This window comes from Peromyscus californicus, unplaced genomic scaffold (genome assembly GCF_007827085.1).
Source record: "Peromyscus californicus insignis strain IS unplaced genomic scaffold, ASM782708v3 Scaffold_7__1_contigs__length_154581171, whole genome shotgun sequence".
NCBI classification, from domain to species: Eukaryota; Metazoa; Chordata; class Mammalia; order Rodentia; family Cricetidae; genus Peromyscus; species Peromyscus californicus.
Genome location: NW_026294595.1, coordinates 42,748,186 through 42,772,952, shown reverse-complemented (window position 1 = coordinate 42,772,952; position 24,767 = coordinate 42,748,186). Strand labels below are relative to the sequence as shown.

General features: G+C 40.9%; 1 protein-coding gene across 7 annotated transcripts in view; it reads left to right on the top strand.

Annotated features, from left to right (window-relative positions):
* Window positions 1-24,767, top strand: part of Scn3a (sodium voltage-gated channel alpha subunit 3) — a 112,065-nt gene that overhangs the window by 6,828 nt on the left and 80,470 nt on the right. For all 7 annotated transcript variants that reach the window (XM_052726496.1, XM_052726500.1, XM_052726498.1 and 4 more), the window contains exons 2-3: window positions 13,212-13,405; window positions 23,528-23,841. In XM_052726496.1, the coding sequence (XP_052582456.1) occupies window positions 23,578-23,841 (264 nt within the window). In that variant the 5' untranslated portion in view covers window positions 13,212-13,405; window positions 23,528-23,577. The remainder of the gene's footprint in view (window positions 1-13,211; window positions 13,406-23,527; window positions 23,842-24,767) is intronic.

The window sequence follows — 24,767 nt, the reverse complement described above, 5'->3', positions numbered from 1 at the left end:
TATATATATATATATGTATATGTATATAAATTGATATAAATCAAATCAGTATTGGAGGAAGAAGCAAAAGTAGAATTTACGATCATTATGTATACTCTCACACAGCCCAAGTAATACTGCATTATAATACCTGTCTTTAGAATGCGAACCTAGCCAGTAAATGAAAAGTAAGGGAAAAAAAGAAAAAAGCAATAAATACAGATTTCTGAAACCTCATTAGTTGAAAAGTCAACAACAAGAAGTAACTAAAAGGAAAAAGATACAGAAACATGTTGGGTGCCTGGGGTTTATTCAGCCCAGCCCACAGCTGTGAACACACCGAATGGGTAACTGGAAGGGCAATGCTTGCCTGCTCCTTTGGCCAATTCAATTGGATTTTCTTGGGTTAAGTCTTAGGTTTCAAAGTATGTTTAAAAGCCCTGGAAACATGTTTGAAATACGCAGCCAGATTTTTAACATCAGTTAACTAAAAGAAGGCAGGAAAAATAAAGTAAAGCTAAAAAAAAAAAGTGTGGTTTGAGAGAACTTAAATAGAGTTGAAAGCCATGGCTTGCCAATGCTAAGATGCTAATGACTGGGTATGTGTTACTTAAAGACATTAGAGATAACTAAGGGAATAACAAACAATGCACTTATATCCATTCCTATAAAGGGAATAATGGAACTAAATGAGTTGATATTTAGTTCAGACAGGTAAGTTCTTACCCTTACCTCTGAAAGTTGACCTCACCTAAGTTTATATTAAATATTTACATAGACCATTGCACACACTGGACAGTAGCCATCAGTGAACTTCAACTCACTGGACCATAGATTCCCCCAGCCTTGTTATTCTGTTCTTTATGAATCTCTGTCTTGAGAATTAAGTCTTAAGTAATCAGAAAGGAGTGGCTCTGTTGACCACTTTTAAATATCCAAGCCATCCAGCTTACAATCAGATGCTTTGATTTCCAATGTTTTGAAACTGTAATTCTTGGAAGGTTTAGAAGAAAGTCAGGTTCTGTAGAACAATTAAAAAAAAGTTGAAGCCAAAAACACTTGGTTAAATGTTTTTTTTTTTTCCAGAAAGTGGTGTTTCTGAGAAGAAAGGGAATTGATATAATCGCTAAGTAGGTTAATAATTAACTGTATTTCTAAAAAGGTATTCCATTCTTCAGGTGAGTCAGCTTTTCAGCTCCTTAAAGAGACACCTCCTGGTTAACACCTTAGGTGCTTCTCTATGTTGGTTGTCACAGTCTGCTCCGAGGGGAGAGCATGCTCTGCTCTTTAGAGCAGTTTATATCCTGCCCTTTCTCATAGTTGGGTCCTCATCATTCAACACTACTCCTTAATGGGGCTACATATCCATCCCCTAACATTCTGTTCGTCAAGTTAGTGACCAGCATATAGAGAAAGTCACTGAATCTTAGGATGAGACTATCTATCCTTCAATGCAGGTAATTGGTGTTTCTGTGAGAAGTGCAGGGAACGCATTACCATGTTCAAAGTCTGATTTATGATGGAAGTGTCTGGCACAGTACTTGGATTCGCACACTGGGACTAGATTACTTACCTTAAAAGATGTATCTTTCTATTACACACAAAATAGTGCAGTAATCCACAGTGAAACTACAAATATTAAATCAGTGAGGTATTAATAATAATGAAAGACCAAAGAAGGGCCACCTTAAACTAGTTAGTTGACAGTGTAGAAAATACACTTATTTTTGATGTACCCATTCCCCCCTACCAACATGGTGTCTGCTATAAGAATGAATTTGATTTGGATGAGGTGAGCGTTTCAACTTTCTACTCAATATCATTTGTACATTTTGAAAAAGAAAGTTCAGGAGTCAATGGAAAGTAGTAGAGCATATGCAAATTATGATGTGGCTATTCATGCAAATTAACATAGAAAAGTCAAGACATATCACCGGGAAAACTAGGGCTACCTCCCATGCACCTGTTAGATATGGTTTTTACTTGGCATGCCAAAGCTATTTTAAGTCATTGTAATGTGCATTTTCTTACGTGCACAGTAGTGATACTGGTGTTAGACAATATCAATCTAATGAGAAAGAAAAAATATTTTTTGACAGTCAGGTTCACACAAGAAAGTTATCTGGGAAGTTTTATGCACAAAGAAATTATTACTGATTATTTTCTCAATTTCTTTCTGATTAAAAACCCTGAACACTAAATATTTAAGATGCAGGAAGGGACACTTGATGTGGGAAATTTCCACACTTTCCAATCAATTAAAACCTGAAATAGCTCTAAGAAAGAACCTATGAATTTTTAAAATGTGGAGTAGGGTGGGCACTTGGAGAGTGAGTGACCACAGTGTCCCATTCAGAATTTCTGAATCACCCACATCCTTGATGGGATACCTGGCATATGGTAAAATATCTACTTTCATTTCTGCTCTTCTTAAGCTCCCCCTATGCTTCCTGCCTGCTCCAACCAACTTCTTACTTACTGGGTTCTTTGTTTTTAGAAGGGTGAAGATAGAGAGACCATCTAATGTCCTTGGAACACTTTGCCATTGTAATTCTAAGATAAAATCTCACTTACCTGTGGCATAATGGCTCTTCTTTGTCTGCAAAAGATGACCAGCATCCCTCTGGTCTTTACATGCGGAGCCCTTCCTCTCTGGCTTCCCACCGCAGTAAGTGGCATCATCCACACCTAAATCAGGCCAATGCGCACAGTCTCTTTGCTCTATTTTAGTGCCACTGTTATGCTCAATGACAAGAAAGAAAGTTGCAGACTCTCTTGGTCCTGAATTCTGATCCTTGCAAAGATATCGCATTTTTACGTTTTCTTTAGTTCAAAGGGTTATCTTTTAAGGGGATTTAACCAAGTGACTAGCAATATTTCACCAAAAAGCAGACTTAATGTTTTGTAGGGTTTTTTTTTAAACTGTCATTTGTATAGAGTTCCTGAGAAGAGGATTTGATAACATAATTTCACGAAAAACTATGTGTACAGAATTGAATAGGCAGATATTCAATGTTTACATCTAGAAAGGATTCAAAATTATGTTTTCTAAAAGGCTTTCATAGTATTTATTCACCAACAAGCAGATGTAAGTAACAATAGAAAGGACCTTGGCAAGTGCCCAGTTCACTAAAATTATCTCAAAACCAGGACACACACACACACACACACACACACACACACACACACACACACACACACCTTCTACTTGCTATAGCACTCTTGTCTCAGGAAATTTTTTTGCAGCAGGATCCAGTGACCTTTGTTGAGAACACCGGGTAATGCTATATTCACCATCTCTAACTTCAGAAGAGATGAACACAGACCTAGAATTTTCACAGGTAAAAGGGGCCATCCAAATTAAAACCAATTTTCTCTCTCTTCCTTCTTCTTTGGGTATAGACACTAAATATCTGAGATTTTTGAGTCCTCAGTATACACCCTAGCAAGTGAGAGCAGAGAATAGTCAGTCTAGAACACAGGTTGCTTGACTTATAACCTATATGTGCCCCGCCCCCATGATCTCCTTCTTAAGCCTTGTTTCTGAAGGCCATGAGTTAAGTTACCCACTCTGTCATGCTGCATAGCCTTCTGTGTACCATCACTAGGTGACCTGGCCCTGGGATGTGAGAGCCATCTACTCTCAGGACGTTCTTGTCAGAGAATGCCTCCCCATGTGCTTGGCCATTGGCTGATGAAGGATCACACAGCACACAATTCAGTACTTCTCAAATCATCTCATCCCTCAGCAGGGTTTGCCACTTGCACTGATCTGAAGGAAATGGTCAAAGCCTCGCCACTTGGGAGTAGATAACTCTCCCCCCCATCTTCTACATTTTAAACCTCAAAGTGGGGCCTGAGTGGCTGTGGGGTGGCCAACATCGCCATCTTGAAGGGACACAAACAAGTTGTACCCTGAGATCCCAGATCCAAAGTGTCCTCAGGTTGCCAAGTGGAAAAGGCAATCGACTCCCAGCACTCGGTTGTGAAAACAGTGTGCTGTCATTTTGATTACAGTCAGTAAACAGTCTGTGTTTGCCTGGAAAGAAACTGCCTAAAGCACACAGTACCAGAGAGAAGTAGAAGAAATGCAGCTAAGGGCGACTCACAGGGCTGTCAAGATGGCTGATGTTGCGGCAGGTGGAGGGATCAAGGACTGGCCATTTTTCTGAGTATGTTGATTACTTTTCCTTCACGGTGTTGCCAATGTGTTTGAAAACAGAAAGCTTCCCATAATTCTGTTGCACTCAGATTTAAATGTGGGTTTTGCTCCACTGCACTCACACCCAGCATGTTTGCTCAGGGCAAAGTCATTTTGTTCACGCCGGTATTTCTTCGTACAAAAATCTTATGCCCTAAAGACAAAAACAACAATCTGACTGAAGGAAAGAGAAAACTGTCAATCCAGAGAGAAATACCCTCCCTCCTCAAACTCCTTAGAAAAGGAAAGAGCCCTCTCTGAAGTAATACATTTTGTGCTTTATGAGCACTTCGCATGTTCCATGCACTGCTCAGGAACATGGGATGGACAGAAGTTTGCAGGAGGGTGATGGAGCAGGAGAAATCTCCTCACCAGGCAGGCATTTATCCAGTAGAACTGTAACAAGGCCCACACATGTGCCTTTAAGTTTTCTAGATGCTAACATAAACATTGAAAAAGGAAGAAGAGTCTGATGGGTGATGGTGCTCTGCATGCTGTGAATGTGTTGTTCCCATTGGTGGATAAATAAAATGCTGATTGGCCAGTAGCCAGGCAGGAAGTATAGGCAGGATAAACAGACAAGGAGAATTCTGGGAAGAGGAAGGCTGAGTTAGGAGTTGCCAACCAGACACAGAGGAAGCAAAATGTGAAGGCAGAATTGAGAAACGGTACCAAGCCCTGTTAGGCTAAACATAAATAAGAATTATGGGTTAATTTAAGTGTAAGAGCTAGTCAATAATAAATCTGAGCTAATGGCTGAGCAATTATAATTAATATAAGCTTCTGAGTGATTATTTTATAAGTGGCTGCCGGGTCTGTGGGGCTGGGCAGGACCAGAGAAAACTTCAGCTACAAAAGTCAAAATAATTTTTATGGATGATATGTTTTATTTAAGGTCGCATACTCAATATATTATTATTATTTCAAAATTTGGCACCACAATTCCAGTGCTGAGTCTTTTTATGGGATCAGTGGATTTATGTTAAACAGACATTTTCAGAATTCAAATTAGGTAATGGTATTCTGTGGATATTCATTGAGCAGTTTTCTGGTTATAGCGAGCAATCACTGAGCATTCTCCTCAAGGAATCTCCTAGCAAATGGAGAAAGGCACCCACCAAGAAAACGGGAGACAGTGCTTTAATTACTGTTTAATTCAAACACAACAGGCGTGTACTTTGAGAGGCCTGAAGAAGGCAGGGGTGACTTCTGATTTGGAATCGGTGTGCAATGTCCCCCAAGGCAGGACTCGAACCAAGCAGAATATTAGAACCCTGAAACCAGACTCCAGAAGCTTTGCAGGGGAAGGGAAAGTAGACCACTTTTACTGGTGGAGTAGATGGATTAATGTTTTCAGAGTAGCTGGTCATTTTTCCCAAGAAAAGTTCACTGAACTTAGAGGGAAGCATTCATTCCCCAGGTTGCTTTATTGTGAAGAGAATCTAGTAAATGTAGCATAGTTACGGGTTTATCTTTGGGGTACACAGGATTATAATGAATATTTGATCTGGATTGAATAGGACTCCATGATGAGAACATACTGTACCTGGAAGGAAGGGCCTTGTTATTGTCATGAGTCCTCTTCCTGTTTTTCCATCCTAATGGGTGGACCAACTACTTTATTTACTTAACATACTCTACCTCAATGCGCATTTCCTTTTTTCTTGTGTGATTGTCATACAATGTCTGAAACATAGGAAACGGGACTTTCAAAAGTATGGGGTAAATTTCCTAATACTAACTCTAAATGCTGCGCCATGAAATGTTTTGAGGAAAAAACTTAAAATACTCAGCAATTCAAATAAAATGTATTGAGCACTTAGCGCGTGCCATGCACTGTTCCAAAAACATTGGCTGGATGGTGAATGGAGTGGTTCCCCAAATTGGGCAAATAGTCCAGCTTTTGTGAGAACTACATGCCATCTCAAGAGGCAGAAAAGGAGTAATTGGTGTTACAAATAAGGTATGTAGCACATGCTCAGAGGACAGGGCCTGTGGAGAGGGTGGGAACTGAGGGATGAGCAGGTCTCTTTAACAAGGCAAACTCTGAACAGCATGTGAAGTAAGTTCTAGGTTTTTCAGCTTCCTAAGGGAGAAGCAAGGATTTCAGGGAAACACAGCCTGTATGCTTCCAGGTATGAAGGACAGCCAGAAGCCAGTTTGCAGGCAACGCAAGGGCTTCAAACATTTTCTACACAGCTGCTGTAGGGTTCTGTGCAGAAGAATGATGTGATTAAATTTCTCTTCTCCCAAGATTACTCTGGCTGGTGGGACTAAAATAGGCTGTATGGCAATCAGGCTGGAGGCAGGGAGACAGAAAGCCATCGGTGGCTTCCGTGAAGCACTGCCATCAATCAGTTCAAGGCTCCAGGTTCAGTGGAATCACACTGCGGGACATTGAGTAGATAAATGAGCCAGAGGAAGCTGTGATTGTCATTTCTGAGAAGTCATTAAAATGAGAGACATATTCCATATATGCATAGAACATGTGTGTGTGTGTGTGTGTGTGTGTGTGTGTGTGTGTGTGTGTGTGTGTGTGTGGTGGGCGTGCTTCTATCTTTAAACAATAAAAACAAAATATTGCTGGCTGTGTTGATGCCTGTCTGTAACCACAATACTTGCGGAGAGGAGGCAGGAGAATCAAGTGTACAAGGTAAACTAGAAACAAGCCTGGGCTATATGAGATCATTTCTCAAAACAACACGGTGGCCCCTGCCCAGATTTGGTTTCCTTACTTGTGGGGGCTTCCTTTCTCTCTTTTCCCTGCTTCTCCACCATGGTTCCCGTGCTCTGCTCTGTTTCCTCTCTTGTACTGATTCAATAAACTGGGCACTGTCATGGTGCTCGTGGCTTCTGACCAACAGTGTCATCAGCATTTCTGTGCTTGTCAGAAATGCAAAGCAGGCCTCACCCAGCCCAGTTGCTGCAGCAGCTTTGGGGTGGGGCTGGGAAAGCTGCCTTTTAACAAGAAGCCTCTAGGTGATTCTGATGCTGTGTCTTAAGGGCCCTGTTATAAGCTAGATGGCCTGAAAGATCCTTTCCAATCCGAAGTTGTTTTATTGATAAATTCAATATTTGATACTTATTTTTGGTATTAAAATTAAGGATAATGCTCTAGAAAAAAACATGAGCTATTCATAAGAAGTGTAGATTCATGCTTAAGAATGAGTAAACTTTTTTTTTTTTTCTGAAACTTGCTCTGTAGACCAGGCTGGCCTCAAACTCAGACATTCACCTGCCTCTACCTCCTGAATGCTGGGGTTAAAGGCGTATGCCACCACTGTCCAGCAAAAATGAATAAAACTTTTAAAGGAAATACTTAGATGTGTTTGGTTTTTTAATTATTATATCTCACTTCTTTGAATCACGATATAAACTGATGGTTTTTGTTGTTGTTATTGATGTTTTTGTTTGCTTGTTTGATGTTTTGTTGTTGATGTTGTTTTCTAGATCACATGCAATGCAAAGTTTAGGACAGGGAAAATATTTTGAATATGTTCATGGTGTACCACAAGTTAGGACTCAAGGGTTAATAAGCTGCTCTTCTAAAAGGTACATTTAGTTGTGAATCTCCTGACTAGAGCATGCTGAGAGCACAGCAATAAAGGAAATTCTATAGAACTAAAAGAAACTTCAGCTTTTAAGTGACCACAGACCACCATGAAGGGAGTCAAATTTGCTCCAAGGCGAATGGTGGGGACACTGAGGCTGGATGTGTGGCTGGTTTCCTTGGCAACTGCTCAGCATTTCCCTTCCTGCCATCTCAGTCATTTAAAGCCACCGTCTTGACAAAGACCTCAGGTTTGGAAATCAGCTGAGCAGGTGGAGGTGGGGCTGTTACCTAGCTACAGAAGTCGAACAGGATTGTCCCTTCCTCACGTGAACACTGCCCTGGAGTCCATCGTGAGCAGCTTTGAGCCGCCTCGGTCTCTGCACAAAGTACAGAGGAGGCGAGGTTTTCTGGGCCACTGAGTGGCAGGACTGATTTTGAACTGGAAAGTTCCGAAGCAGTATTATGTTGTAAATACAAAGGAAGACACAGTGTGTTGAAAGTAAAGAAAATAGCACAAATGGCCCAAACTAAAGGACAAAGCAAGGAGGTAGAAGTATAGTAAAATCAATGAACCTCCAGTAAAATAAAAATATTGAAACACAGGGAGGGAGTCTGGGGAGACAGCTTAGCAGGTAAAGTTCTTGCTGTGCAAGCATGCGGGCCTGAGTTTGGATCCCAGCTCCCACCTAAGAGGTTGGGCAGAGCAGGGTTTGTGTGTAAGTCCAGTGTTCGAGACCTGGAGTAGGAAGAGAGATGGACGGATTCCCAGAAGCAGGTGGCCAGTCAGTCTAGTAGATTGGTTTTGAGCTCTAGATTCACTGGGAGATCCTGTCTTTAAAAATTATATGGTGAGCTGCTGCACTCTGCATGACTTCAGGAATAGACCTCACTGGGGAGGTGAGGGGGTGAGAAAAGGAAAAAAATTGCGTGGACACATAGAAAAGCTGGGATCAGATAAGCTGGGCTCTCTCATGGAGAAGCTGCAGTACCCCGGAAGCTCCATGTGTTTATTTTATACAGTTGAACATGGAGGTGTGGCTATTTCATACAGTTGAACAAGGAGGAAGGGCTATTACATACAGATAAACAGGGATGCAGGGCTGTCACATACAGCTGAATAAGGAGGGGGCCATTCCAAGCAGATATACAGGGACGCACAGTTGTTACTTACAGCTGAACAAGGAGGCAGCCTTAACTAATCTCGGTAGGAGCCGTCCATAGGGGAGCAATCTTCAGGCAGTAAAGAGCAGGGCAAGAAAGCTAAGGTGGCCATTTTCTGCACACCCTGCCACCGTCTGCACATGGACAAGAGGAAGACTTTGCCATCTCACTGAGCCTCACCCAGGGAGGACTTTGCCATTTCTCATGGGTCTGAGGCACTGACGTCCTTGACATGGCCATGCCCACATCAAACCATCCATGTTCCCACAGGATTTCACTCGCTCTCTACACATACCTGCTCACATATATGAGTAAGAACACAGACATATGCACCCTAAACCACAAAACTCTGGAAATTAGCACATATTAAAAGTTTATTAAGCCACCAAATTATGCTGAAGGGAGTAAAAAAATTCAACCTGCTGGAAAATTTAATTCTTGATGTTAGTGACCAAATGTGAAAATAAGAATTGGTTAAGAAAAAGAAATTTATAGTAAATAGGTCCCAGGCTCTACAGCCGGTATTATTGGCCAATTTCAGGGTAAAATCCCCATCATGTTCTTTGAGCAACTGTTTCCTCATTTATGCCATGAGGTCTCTCCCCAGAGAGTCTAGAGTGCTGAAATTCTAATAAGACTGCCTCAAAGGTAGGCTCACCATTTAGGAAGGCTCTCTCGGTTCACCGCACAGCTTAGCTCACACGAGAGCAATACTTATGAACCGCTGCATCAATTTCTAAATGAAGTCCGCCGTACTGAACTCATTTCATCCAATAGCAGACTTACGTGATTAAGTCTTAGAGGAGCCTCTGCTAAATTAACTTTAGGTACCTATTGAGTCCATTGCTTGTTGTTTCTTAGGGTAAGTGCTAAGCAAACTTTCCTCTCTCCAGCTTAGTTCTTAGAACAAGTTTGTCTTTTTACACACAACTTTCGGGAATTGTTTGTTTTGTTTCAGCTAATAAATAAATAAATAAATAAATAAATAAATAAATAAATAAACCTTGAGATCCATGGTATATCCCTGTTTTCTTGGCTGCTGGGTGAATTGGAGCTGGATTCCAGCCTTTATTACATACAGAACACGTATTACACTCCTCATAGTCACTACTCTCTTCCTTCCTACTTTCCTTTCTCAAATTGATGTCTGTGTTTCTATTCCAAATGTGCCTAGAGCATTTGTTTAAAATCGCAGAAACTTGGAACCTGCCTGACCCCAACTTACCTCTGGACATCTGTATCGGAGGGTGGGAGAGAGAAAGAGAGGGAGGGAGGGAGAGAGAGAGAGAGAGAGAGAGAGAGAGAGAGAGAGAGAGAGAGAGAACATGAAGTTGTGTGGGTAGAGAAATGGAGAGGATCTGGGAGGAGGTGGGAGGGGTAAGAATATGATCAAAATATATTGTATGAAAATTCTTTTCTAATTTAAACAGGAATTAAATCTTTTAAAAGTAGCCCAGAGGCTGGATCAATAGTTCAATGACAGAGAGCACTGACTGCTCTTCCAGAGGACCCAGGTTCAATCCCCAGAACCCACATGGCAGCTCACAACTGGCAGTACCTCTGCTCACTGTGGATCAGACACCCTTTCTCCCTTCAGGGGAGCAGAGCGTGCTCATAGTATACAGATATACATGCAGGCAAGCCACCCCAAATCGCAAAATAATAAATGAAATCAGTGGTTGGGAAGAAGCTTAACGGAGCTGGTGATATGGGTTGGCAGGTAAAAGGCACAGAGCCTGGCTGTCTGCATTTGAGCCAAGATCCATACGGCAGAAGAGCACGGGCTCCTGCGTGCTGGACTCACTGCCACGTGTGTCGTTGTGGTTAGCATCGTCTTGTATGTGCACACGTGCACACAGCAAATGTTTTAAAGAAACAAAAATCGGCCTAAGTAATTCTCACGCTGCCGTTCAGAACGGCTTTAAGGTGTCGGATGTGATGTCACCGCCAGCCTGTAAAGCACAGCTCACTTTTAAAGAGAGCTGAGATAGAAGTCACAGTGAGAGACAATGTAATCAGGCTGGGTGGTACAGGCCTGCAATCCAAACACATGGGAGGCTGAGACCAGATCACTAGTCCAAGGGCAGCCTGGGCTACACAAGGACTTTAAAGCTAGGCTGGTATGGTAACTGAGTGATATTTTGTCTCAAGGAGTAAAAAGAGACAAGCGTGGTCACAGGTGCTATTGTCACAGAATTGAAGAAGTTAGGAAGTGGGGGATGTGGAGTTCTGAGTCAGATTTCGCTACAAAGTGAGTTGAAAACAGTCTGGGTTACCTGAGACCCTGGCTTGAAATATTAAATAAAAAAAAAAAAAAGAAAGAAAAAAGAGACAATGCAGATTGGAGTGGGAGGCACATGCAGAAATCGCTGCTCTTTTCAGTGGGTACTTGCAATTGGAAAAATGGTCCTCCTACTTAAAGCCTAAACTATCAGCTGCATTTCCCCCTGTTTGTAAATACAGTTCCCTGAGGGTGGGGGGAAAAGAGAGACTGCAGGTGAATTAGAGCCTTCTGGGCTGGGGGGCGCTGCTGAGACCCACCTCTTCTCTTCAACCCACACCCCACCTCCACCACATCCCCGGTGACAACCTCTCAAAAGTTTAAGAAGTATGGCTACATTGATGATTTGGTTGTTTGAAGTCATTCTCATTCTCTGTCAAGCTGGAGGCCAGAGTATTTAAAAATCAAATTACCTGTGAGCTGTGCAGGCGAGGGAAGCCATGTTCAGCAGGAGTGTGTCTGGGAAGTAGAAAACATTGGCAATTATTGGATGACTGTGATTTTAGTGTAATGATTAAGTCTGAGTACGCACGCTTCTGACACTTGGACATGATACCTGAGAAAATCGATTTAAAAGATCACATCTTTAATTTTGGCTCTTGTTTCTGGAGTCCATGTTTCCATAACCCTGTCCCTGGGTTTGGGCCTGTGATGGCAGAGTTCAACATGTCCAAATTCTGGAACAAAGGCTTCTTCACCTCATGATGGCCAGAAATAGAGACGGGAAGAGGAAAAATCAGGGTCTCAATATCTCCTTCAAAGCTATGACCCTAGTAACAGAAGTTCCTCCTCGTAGACCCTGTCCAATGGCCCCATGGGCTAGGGACCAAGCTTTCCATCAGTTCATCTTTGGTGGATACTCCAGATCTGGTCTATAGCACGTGGGTATTATTGAAAAAATAATAATATCTGTGATACTATTAATGCAGCCAATACTATTAAAAATGTCCAGCTTTTGTGGAAAACCTACTTTACATAAGTTCACAGATGTGTGTATGTGTATACTTATGTATGAACATACATACAGATGCTAATTTAAAATCTCATTCTAAAAAAACACCTTTCTGGATACAGTCTTCATTTACATGTAAGAAATGAACAGCTGGATTGGTGAGGGGAACACACGATGTTGCACACCCAGAGACTGGAAAAGCTGCACTGTAAGAGGCTGGAGAGGAAGGCACAGGCCTGGCCATAGTGACTTTCAATCACTGAAAGACACTGACAGGGTTTAATAATGCTCTGTGTCCGGTGACAGGACAGGACAGAAGATTGGTGACTTCGGAGAGAGTTCATCTGGAGACAGAAATTTTAATAGATGTTATGAAATTTTAAAACAAGGGTTTAATTTTTGCCAGAAAATGGAAAATGAGGATTTCTTGATTTTGTGAACATTGTGTGTGCGAATTGAAGTACATATTGTTTTAAATATCAGCTACAGATTTTAGACTAGCTTCCCTTGTCCTGTGACATCATGTTTATTGAGTTAACCTGAGATAAGCCGCCACAATAGAGAGTGACATCAGATAGTTTAGGTTACTATAGTGCTCTGGTGTAACATGCTCGTCTAACATTTACTATGAGAAGCCATTGAACGAGGTCTGTCTTATCTTAATGAGTCAGTTAAACAACTTCTCAGATGGGGAGGAAAAGTGAGATAAGCTAGAACAGGAATTAGAATCTCTTAGTAAAGGGAAAGACACAGAAGGGGCGAAGGGACAAGGAAGTAGCAGGTCTGACAGATGCCTCCATGTGCCAGCATGTCCCTAGAAAGACTGAATGAACCAGAGCAGCTGGAGAAGAGAGTCCCACCCTCGCCCTGGGTTCCTGGCAGCGGTTCCTGGCCCTGCTCACTAGAGCATCGCCAGGGCATGTTGTCTAACAGGATCAAAGGGCCTGCTTTGCATCAAGGTGTTTTTCTGATCAAAAGCCCCAGGTAAGCCAAGTCCGGGAACCAGGCCCCAGAGCTAGAGCACCAGCATGCAGTTAGTGGCCAGCATACCCAGCTAACCTCACTGTGTTCTCTTCTCACACAGATTATGGAGCAAGAAAGCTGAAGTCAAGCACACCAGAGTTAGTCAGCGATGACCTATCTGTCAAGGATTCGTGGAGGAGTGACTTACCGCGGAAAAAACACAGAATCCCTTCTAGGGATATTGTAAGAACAAATGAGCTAATTCCCAGAAGGGGCCTGGAGCTTTTCCAAACAGAGATGCTGTGATTCTCAAAGGTACCTAACCTATTCCTTTAGAATAACTTCGTGTTTGTGAAAAGCAAACTGAAATTTCTATTGCAAACCAGGACAGCTGTACTCAGACATAAAGAAGGCAGAAAGGTGCCCTCCCTCCCCCCATTAGTGCGTTTCTCCAAAAAGATAAACAAATGGATGAGGCCTGGCAGGGATGGCCTTGGGCCATGGAATGATGCCAAAAGCCAGAAAGGGAAATTAACCCAGCTCTATTTCTTTTTCTTTTAAGAGGGACATTCGTTTTGTACATTTTATAAATTGCCTGGGATTGTGTTTACTTTAAATTTCATTATATTTATTTGGTAATTAGACCCATAGCTCACCTGTTTCTACCGGATAGAGGACATTCAGACGTGAGCTGGCTTCTGGACTGGCTAAGGTTTTGAACTGACCAGCAAGTACTTGTTTATTTGGTGTATCAGCAGCAACTAACTAGGAAAACTGTCTGAACCGATTGGAGTCAGGAGAGATGTTTATTGGACATAACAAGCAGTGCAGAGGTTCTTCGGGTCCAAGAGCTGAGCCGTCCGTCAAGAGCCCAAGGGGAAACATGTCTCTGGGATCGCCACACTCACTGTGTCAGCTCTGCCCTCAGAGTGGCAGCCGCTGTGGTTGGAAGTTGCCTGAGCGAGTGCTATGGATACTCCTCTGATATTGAAAAAAAAAAAAAAGGTGCAAGACAGAGACTCTGCCTTTCCATCACCCCTTTCCTAACCAGCATAAGCTCTAACAGACCACCCCCTGACAAACCTTCCTGGCATGGCATTGGCCAGAATGGGGGTCGCATATCACTTCCTTAAGCACTGATTTCAAAAGAGCTCGGAGGAGGTATCCAGGGTGGAGTGCACACAGGGACTCACAGAAAACCCACTTCAGTTTGCAAACATTCAGCAAGAAACGTCAAGAGCTATTAAAGCCAGTAATGGTGATTCCTGTATAACAAGGTTGGCTTAATTGTTGTCATTAGTTGGCTCTTGTCTCCTCGGCTTATAAGTGATCAGATGAGGACAAAGTCACAGCAAACATCAGCCTCTGTGAGCTAATTATTATGTCCTAGATGGTTGCTCCAAAGACAGAGTTGGACCTGGGCTTTCTTCCTCTGACAAGTTTTTTCCCCCATGATATGAGTCCGTGGAAGAAAAAGACAATAATAAACCCACTTGTTAAACAGGAAATAAATAAATAGCATCATATGTTGACAACCACACATTTATCATTAGATAGTGATGAGCATTAGTAAAAGAAAGTCAGGATTGTTTTTGTATTCGACAATGGCGTGGTACCCTTGCTGTGGAATTACTTTCTTGATGAATTTATTCAGGCTGATAGAGGTGCCAGCATCCTCGATTAGACACTGAAAGACACATGACCTAGAGGAGCAATCCTAGGGCTATAATTTGATTTCAGACAGCTTAGAAGTCCCCTGAATATATGTGAACATGTTGTTTACATATGTGGCTATTTTTTTTATCATGTATCTATTACATATGTGTCTAATGTTTATCATCGATGCTTGTGTAAGTGTTTCCTACTTACCCAAGTGGAGTTAAAGTTCTCAGTCTCTTAGGTGAAGCCGATCTATTTCCAATGCAGATTCCACTCATAGCAATCCCCTAGTGAGATGACTGGCATCCTACTTTCATGTTGCAAATATAAATTAGGAATCTGGTCATTCCATAGTCTTAGAACTGTCTGATTTTGTCTGAACTGTCTAGATTTTGAATATTGGTTGCTCAGCTTACTAACTTTGGAATTTAGACAAGTTATATAGCTGACATGAACCTGTATTTATTGATCTGTAAAATAAGAATAAAAATAATATCAATAGGGCAAGACTATAATCAGCATGATAAGTTTGTAATATGACTAAATAAGTTCACAGGCATAAATTATTTGGGAGTATCAAATATAGAAATCACTAAACAGAGTTCTGTTATTATCATTTAATCTCAAAGCCATCTGGCTAGGAAGTCATAACAGCCAGATATTATTTCAAAGCTCTTTTGAAATATGGAATGCAGTATGTAACCCCACCTTGTGGATATCTAGTAGTTATTGATATAGTGTGTCAAATGTTCAATGTATATACTCAATAAAACATTATGCTGGGTTTTTTTTTTATAGTACTAACAGACATAGTGCTAACTAACTTACTCCAGTAAGTACAGGACAACCATTAGTTCTAAGTGAAAGTTCTGTTGGAAAGAGGAGGTGTAGGTATTATCCAGTGGTCAAACATTTGCTTAACTTGTCTACTACCTATGAGTCCCAGATTCAATCCCCAGCAGACAGGCAGGCGCGGGCAGCACACGCAATCACACACACAAGTGCATACTCACACACACGCATGCACTCGCATACACACACAAGTACACATGCAGGCACACACACACATAGAAGCAAAACCTCTTCTTCAGGTTGAGGAGGATATAGTTTGGGTAGAGTGTTGCCTAGGACGTATAAGGTTGGGGTAAATCCTCAGTACCACAAAAACAAAGTTTTCTTTATCAGTGGATATTTCATTGGTTCATCTTATCTTTTAGACTCTGTCTTTCCTATAATAATCTCTTTTGTTGATACCAAGAACACAGCACACGTTTTCTTTGGCAACAGGCCCAGACTTTCCTAGTAACTCATTCATCATCAAGTACATAAAAATACATTGTGAATTTTTTTGAGGGGGGGAAATATTTTGAGTTATGGGACATAGAACAATTTTCCATCCTTGAAGATGATAAATTTACAGCCTTCTGACATAACAGACCAGAACTAATCGATTTTGTCTGTAGCATGCATCATCATAAAAAAAAAAGACAAGGAGAGACACTCACAGAGATTCAGGGAGGGATGGAGAGAGAGAAATAGAGAGAGAGAAAGAGAGAGAGAGAGAGAGAGAGAGAGAGAGAGAGAGAGAGAAGGAGGGAGGGAGGGAGGGAGGGAGAGAATGTTAACAGGTTGTATAGCTAGCAACGAGATTTTCCAACTGTCTCTTCTGGAAAATTAGAAAAGATGAGAAGCTAGGGACCATATGACAAGTGGAGATGTGTGTTGTGCCTTGATAGTCCCACAGCATGTCCCTAACGTTTACTGTGTTATTTTTCTCAGATTCTGATTCATTATCAACTAGTAGAGTTTAGGCCCATAGTATTGGTTGATCTCGCAAACATTCATAAGCTTATGATAAAATCACAGCTTAGTGATACGGGAAACAAAATTGAATGGTTCAAATTAATTTTTCTGTAGTTATTTATATACAACTTAGGTCTTTAAAATCCAGTTGTGAAATAGCTGGATTCAATACAATATGACAACAATAATGAAAAAAACTAATTCAACAAAAAACAGAATGTGTAGAATTTTTTTTTGTCTCAAAGCAATATGTGTGTTTGCCTGTGGCCATTTCAGGAGGTAATATTGGGTCTGTTTCTTACTTTTTCTTGAGGCGAATATTTCAGCTAATTGCTGGATCCAAAACATGGCCTCTAATTAACATCTTGGAAGTTTCTCTTCTGGTGTTTAGATAACCACTCTGACCTCATTGCCTGATACCCTCTATGTCCCTCCTTCAAGACTGGCAGTCAATGTGAAATGTGCTTTTTCATCTTTTCACGTTGCTCTGAAATGATGTCATAAGAGTTCTCTGCCCCTGAATCAACATTTTCTCAGCTCAGACATCTTTTCTGCATCTCAGACACGTATTTTAATTACATACCAGATGTCCCCCAGGCACCTCAAACTCAATAGGTGCTGAACAGAATTTATTATCTTGCCTTACAAACGTCTTGTGCTGCTCTACTGGCTTGCCGTCAGCTGGGGCTTACTCCAGAGACCTGGGAGTGAGATGCAGCACACAAGCTCTGGCCTTTGCCTCAAATCAGCCATAAAAGCTCACTGGTATTCAGTGTCCTCTAATTGTGCCTCAAACAGACACTTTGGCTATGGGTTTTCTAGCCATCTGAGTGGCTTACTCTCTCTGTGGGCCTCTGTGCTCACCCTGTAGGTGGATTTTCATATGTAGATGTCACATGAAGCTTAGGAAGTATGCGCTGTCCTGGCTGTAATTCTCTCTATTATAGAGTGAGGGGATGTAGAGACTAGAAAGGATGAAAATCTCTTCTAATACAGCCAAGCAGCCAGAGTCCATTTACTATCACTAAACCCTTGCCTGCTCACATAGGGCTGCGGTCAGACCCTCTTCCTCCTGCTCCACTAACTGCTTCCTGCTGGAGTACTGCTGCCAAAGACATGGCAGGAGGTCTTTAAGACCCTTTGTGGGGAAGACTGTGAACTCTAGGCTATTTTCATCATGATATCAAGATCCCATTTACCTCCGTCATGGTTTATCATTTGCACTGATGTTGCAATAGTTGCAGGGGTTCGGTGGCTGCCTCAGCAGGCATGGAGGAAACGACACTGACCTGTGCTCTTCATGGTGCTTCACTGCCACATACTGTCAGTAAGAAAAGAAAACGTCAGATCACGTAAGAAACTTCCGGTGAAGCAGTAAATCTCAACCCCAAAGAAGCCACATTTTTAATGTTCTATATGATGAAATGGAAGAAATACCCAAAGTGTTTCTGCTGCACACTAAAGCTGCCTGGCTGTTTCTAGAAAGAGACCAGGGCAATTATAGGAGTCAGGAGCCAAACTCATCTGCTCTACTCTTTCTGTCTCTCCATGTCTGTGTCTGTGTCTGTCTGTCTCTGTCTCTCTCTGTCTCTGTCTCTGTCTCTCTCATGTGTATGTGTCATGGAACACCATTTTCATTTGAAAGGATAACTGGCAAACAATGATATTCAGACTTGGGTATTAGGCACATATCCTCTCAAAAACGAACAAAAGGAGAAAGCCTGTCACTCAGGAAAAGCAAATGACAGCATTTGTTGTCAGTGTTGAACTGGAGCTCTCAAGGGGAATTGGAATTTTGGAAAGCTCTCACCTGCCACTGGGAGCCTGACTATCCCCAGTATCTTATGACTTTTCTCATGTAATCATTGGCAACATTAAGGAATGTGCTTTGGGGATGTCATATGATGACATTCATCAAAATTTGGGAGATTTGCCTAGCAGTGTGCTGATATCCTCCAAGCAATTCATTTATGAAGGCATAGAGACATGCATAATTCTGTAAAAGTTACATTCCAAAGACAAGATTGATCAAAAGTTTGTAGATACCATTTCTGATTCCAGTGTAATGAATTACCATTCGTAGAACCTTGATATGATACCAGAGAAAAATAATCACAGTTCCCTTGAAAGGACCAGATGGTTCTCTAGAATTGTCTGATTGTAGATATGCCAGTAAAGGAATATGAAGGGCTCCTGAAACTCAATCATATAGAGACCATTGCTCTGAGATCTCTCCCTGCCAGTCTACCCATAATACTGCCTCTGACTTGCTATTCTTCAAGTTGATTGTGTCCCTCAACTTCAATGCTTATCTGAGCATGCTGTTCAAGACCCTTGGTGCACTACATCCTGCCTAACCTTACCGGTTGATCTCATATCAGTTTTTTTATGCAGGTCAGTGTTAGCCTTAATGAGCTGGTGAGAGTTCTTACCAAACTCTCCATGCTATTTTTGTCTTTGTCCACATGCACGCACACATACACCCATGCTCGGTGTCTCTTGTGATGCATCTTCCAGCCAACTCTTTCCAAACTGCCACCACACTACAATCAATCACCTGTCAAATCCTGTTTAGCCTACAAAACCTACCACTTCCTCAGGAAAATTTTATGAACCATATCTCTCCCTCCCTTGCCTAGTCAGTCAGAATAAATTGATCCAATTTATGAATGTCAGATAACCGGTTGTGTATAATTGTATTTTAATTATCTGTATTAACATCTGTTAGCATCTGTATCATGCACTGGTTTGCTATCTCCTCTAGGAAAGGGTCAGTCCATGGAAAGTTTCTGGTATACATTATTCCTGAGATATTTCTTAAATATTTCTTAAATGTGTAGTCCAAGGGTTCCTTATAGGTATCAAATTCTGTGATCCAGTTCTACAATAAGAAACACTGAAGGACAATCTTTGTATTAACTGGCAGAGGTGTATATTTACTTGGCTCATATGTACCCACACACAGGTTCTTTGCTTTTGAATCAAGAGGGTCATCTCCTTAGATTTATTGTATCTTTTGTGCCCCTGAAAAGACAGTTCTGGAGATAACACGGTACATTAAACTGGATTATTTTCATAAATAATAATGCACATATATTCATTAATAATATATACTTCACATCAAGGCTTCAATAAGAATTAAATTTTAAATATCTGTTCTCATATGGATGGATATAAATGTATGTAAGAATTCTGTATAATAAGCTCTCAATGAACTAAAAAGAAGTGGAAAAATTTTTAATGAGAACTGAAAGTCAGTGGGACTTCACTACACAGCAAAATGGTAAGAGAAGACAGAGGATCTTGGGCTCACTGAGTTTGGAAGCCAGTTCCAATATTGGCCACGCTCTAATTCCCCAAGCCAGGGAAAAGCTGAGAACAGGGACCGATATGTCTCAGGGCTCAGACGTCTGTCTGAGAATTTCATAGATATTTGTACTTCATTTTGACCAGCAATCAAGTTCTTCACTATGGCCCCTTGTAAGCCAATAAGAACATAATTGATTATTTCTTTGTAAGTAAATATTTATGATTTTTGTAGTAGCATCTTGCTCCATGTCATTTTATACAAATCAGAATGAGCCATGGAGATTATTGAGAGATTTCCACATTGGAAATTTAAAACATAACTTTATTTTGAAAACTGAAGACTTAGAAGCTTTCAATGAGATGAATTTAAATCAGTGTATAGCTAGTAATTTTTTATGACAATGTATTGGCACATATACAGTAAGGTTCTTTTAAAAATATTTTTAAATTTATTCAGTGTGTGTGTGTGTGGTGTGTGTGTGTGTGTGTGTGTGTGTGTGTGTGTGTGTGTGTGTGTGTGTGTGTGTGTGTGTATGCAGGCACACACAACACCAAACACATGTGAAAACAGGGAACAACTTAGGGTAGTGGGTTCTCCCCCGTCACCATGTGGGTTCTGGGAAATGAGTTCAGGATGTCAGGTTCTGCAACAAGGAGCACTATCCTCTGAACATTCTTAAGGTTCTTCCATAATGCTATGACTTTAGCAAGGCTAAATGCCACAGACAGGCTCTCTGAGGGGGACTCTACAGAATCCCCAAATGCCCACCCCAGATTTAGCATTATTTTCTCTCTGTCACTTCAGCATGATGCTCAAATAGAAAAGCAACTTCACCCCACCAGGAAGCACGCATGTTTGCTCTTCTGTGGCCTTCCCATTTTAGCAACTGGGATGATCCATAGGCACTGAGTTCATGACCAGAGATGTGCAGCAGGTAGATTCTGATTCTCTACCTGGTATTAAAGATGAACAGGAAACAGGGGCTTCTTCTGTAGTTAGAAACACACAACCACCGGGTGGTGGTGGTGCATGCCTTTTATCCCAGCACTTGGGACGCAGAAAGCAGGTGCATCTCTATGAATTCAAGGCCAGCCTGGTCTATAGAGTTCATTCCAAGATAGCCAATGCTGTACAGTGAGACCCAGGCTTGAATAATCAAGAAATCCACAATCTAGAATGGGTTTAAATGGACCTACTGAAAGTGTTAGTTCGGTTTTGTGCAGCCTGCCATAAGTAAACAGCACAAAACAAATGGTTACTTCATCTCTAAGTAAAATGGAACTGTTATCTCCCCTTCTAATCCATGTGTAACTTGATCTGGAAAAAATAAATAAACAAACCAAAAACAAATCAAAACAAAACCAAAAACTCTGAGTCACAACACAGGTGCTTTACAGAATTAGTGAAAGAATGATTTAACATTTTGACAGGGCTCAGTATGATGGGGCAGTGTTATAAATACTGTCTTAAAGACCTCTCAGGTTGAGAACATTTCTTGCCACTGGAATGCATCAGGGAACTAGTAATTCCAGTACAAATTCAATAAAAACAAAGCAATATCACCTGCTCTCTTTACTAAACAGTCCAGGTTTCCTCATTATCTTACGCTTAGTATTTCCACACAGCAACGTGCCAAGTGTCAGAAGGTGTTTTAGGAGTGAAGTGCCCCAAGACTAGAATGAATGAGCAGCTGGAGGAGGCTGGAAATGGAGGCAATGTCCTGACGACTCTGATGATTAATTTCATCCCATAGCTGCAGATCCTTCTACAAGATGACTGATGTATACATCATAGTTTGTTGTTGTCAAAGTTTCTACTTTCCCTCTTGGAATTTAAAAATGTGATTTTGTGGACAATACAAAAAAAAACCCCCTGTTACTTTTGTTTAAATGTTCATATGACTGGATTCCTGGATTTTTGACAGATTGTCACAATTCCTGCAGAAGTATTTATTTTACCTCCCTTGAGAAATTGAGCCAGGTCCCTCTAACCCCCTGCCTTCTCTCCACTCCTCTCCAGCTAGGTGATAGGCTTGTGTCCCTGGACTCTGTAATTCTCCATGCTTTTCTGAAGCTCCAGGTCAGTGGTGGCCCCAGTACATCAAGAGCTTACTTAAAGGAGAATGGTTAACTTGGGATGATTCCTGACAACATAACACGGAAAATGATTGGCAGAGCTGATGATACGTACCATTAATAAAGTGATTTCTACTCCAAAGAGCTGTTTTTAGAGACAATATAAATTAACTCATTTATTCCTAGCAATCTTGGGAGACCAAATTTTCTATTATTTTCTTTTCTATAGATGAGGACTGAAGCAATAAGGGGCCACATTAGTCAATATTATACAACCCATAAGTGACAGAGTTACAGTGCAGAACCTAGGGAATGTGGCCTTGGGGTTCACTCTTCAGAGCATTACTGCACCTGCAAAGTCCAGTACATCAAAATTTGTCTCAAGTAGTTGAATAGCAGTAAGCCTGAAGAGGAGCTAAATATAGTTTGCTCTGCTAATACAAAATGCCTCCAAAGGGTCCAAAGAAAAAAACTAAAAGGCAAAAAGATTTGGCTTAATTTAAAAAAGGAAATAGACTGTGGAGGGGGGATGCCTCAGTTGTTAAAGTGATACTCCGACAAGCATGTTGATGTGAGTTCAATTCCCAGAACCCACATAAAAAAATGTCAAGCATGGGACACACTCTTGTAATACCAACACTGGGAAGGCAGAAAGGGGTGGGTCCTTGGGCCAGTCTACCCTCATCAGTGAACTCTCAGCCAATGAGAGACAGCCTCAAAGGTGCATAGTGTTCCTGAGGGTGACACCCAGATTGTCCTCTGGCACCCACACACAGGTGTACAAGTGCATGCATATTTGCATGTACATGTGCATCCACACACATGTACACCAACACACAAATGAACAGGAGTACATATGCACACACATAAAGGAAGATATATGTGTATCTTTAAAAGATGGATCTCTCTTTCCAGAAGCACTGACTTCCATCATGCTGCTGCTGCTGAGACGTTTTTCAGTGATTCAGTTAATGATGCTGACAAGTAGAACGTGGTTGGGCTAGACAAATTTTTTCTCTATCCTGTAATGCAATGAATCAGGCATGTGTCACAATAACTGCATTGTGATAAACACTTATTTGGGAATTTAATATATTGTGATGCAGGAAGTGTGGAGAAAAGTGTCCCCTTAAACAAAAGTTTGACAAAAAATGACAAAAAGTTAAAAAATGTCAAACAAATGGTTGACAAGCATTACTGTCATTACTCTTTTAACAAAAGTGTACTATAATACATTTGGACTCAAGATCTCAGAGAAGACTATTTTTAATGTTTTATTATTTTAATCAGCCAATACACCCTATATATTGTGTACAATTTGAAATATGCACACATTGCAAAGTGGCTAAATTAAGCTAATTAGTGTTCAAGATGCGTTTTTTGCTCTGTTTATGATATTTATTATTTTAAATTACTGAAACACATTGGAAATAACAGAAAATCATTCTGAATGCTATTTCTCAGTTAAAATTGGTAGCTAATCACCAAAACAGGACAATATTTTTTCCCCAAAGCCGATGACCACAGGCTTTTCTTTCTTATTCCTTCTCTGCCTTTCCTAACACTCATGCATGGTTTCTGTCCACTTAGGCAATTCTTATGCAAGAAGCTAAACGTAATTAAATGTGCAGGATGAAAAGATGGCCCAGACACTGCTGGTACCCCCAGGACCTGAGAGCTTCCGCCTTTTCACGCGAGAATCTCTTGCTGCTATCGAAAAGCGTGCTGCCGAAGAGAAAGCCAGGAAGCCCAAGAAAGAACAAGACATTGATGATGAGAACAAACCAAAGCCAAACAGTGACTTGGAAGCTGGGAAGAACCTTCCATTTATCTATGGAGACATTCCTCCAGAGATGGTGTCAGAGCCTCTGGAGGACCTGGACCCCTACTATGTCAGTAAGAAAGTGAGTGCTGATTTTATATGGCCAAGACGTTCTCAATTAGATGTGCAAAGCAGGGGCTTGTATACGTTAGAGAATTATAATTTTCATCTGTGAAAGATTTTAAGGTGCTCTTTGCTGCCACATATCTTAAAGCACAGTAAAGCAAACACAGAAAATTCATAAGAAGTTACATTTCTGCTACAGAGGAATAAGCATAAACAATTTCTACCATTTCACAGTATCAAGATAATGGGAAAACTTACAGTTGACAGCAAAGATGAGTATCTGCTATTGCTAACCCATTTAACTGCTTGATAGACAGCAAAATTGTAGTTATGAGGGTGAAAGAGGGTGGATGTTGTACTTATTTTTTAGTTCATTCTTGGCTGGATGTTTCTTACAATCATCTGTGTTCTAGAAGACAGTGATCTACTTGTCTCTCCCTGTAGACAGATAATTCACGGAGAAGCATGTTTACCCAGGCATACATTTTTAGTCTTTATCCTCTAACTTGGTGTATGATTAGGAACTTCCACAGGCTTTGTTGAGATTGTGTTAGGCTAAACTCTAGAACCGTCTACAAATAATTAAAACATTACCACAAAGAAAGAAATATCAAGATTAGAAGAGAAAATAATAGTGATGATAATAATAACAACAATAGTGACAATAATCCTCCCATAATTTAAAGGAACAGTTATGACTATGTTTCCTGATATTCATAATAACTACATAATTCTTCCAGAATTAGACAATTTCTATAGTTAAGCCAACTTTGTGAAACTTGTAGAGAATCTAAATAAAGGATACTGTTTTAATTCCTAAATGGATATTTTGGCACCTTTTAACTACAATTTATAACTTACCTTTACCCAAATAAAACAGTTCATTGTAAAGAATAACATCATTTTGAGTTGATGATTTGTGGTTTGAGAAAGGAAATAGAA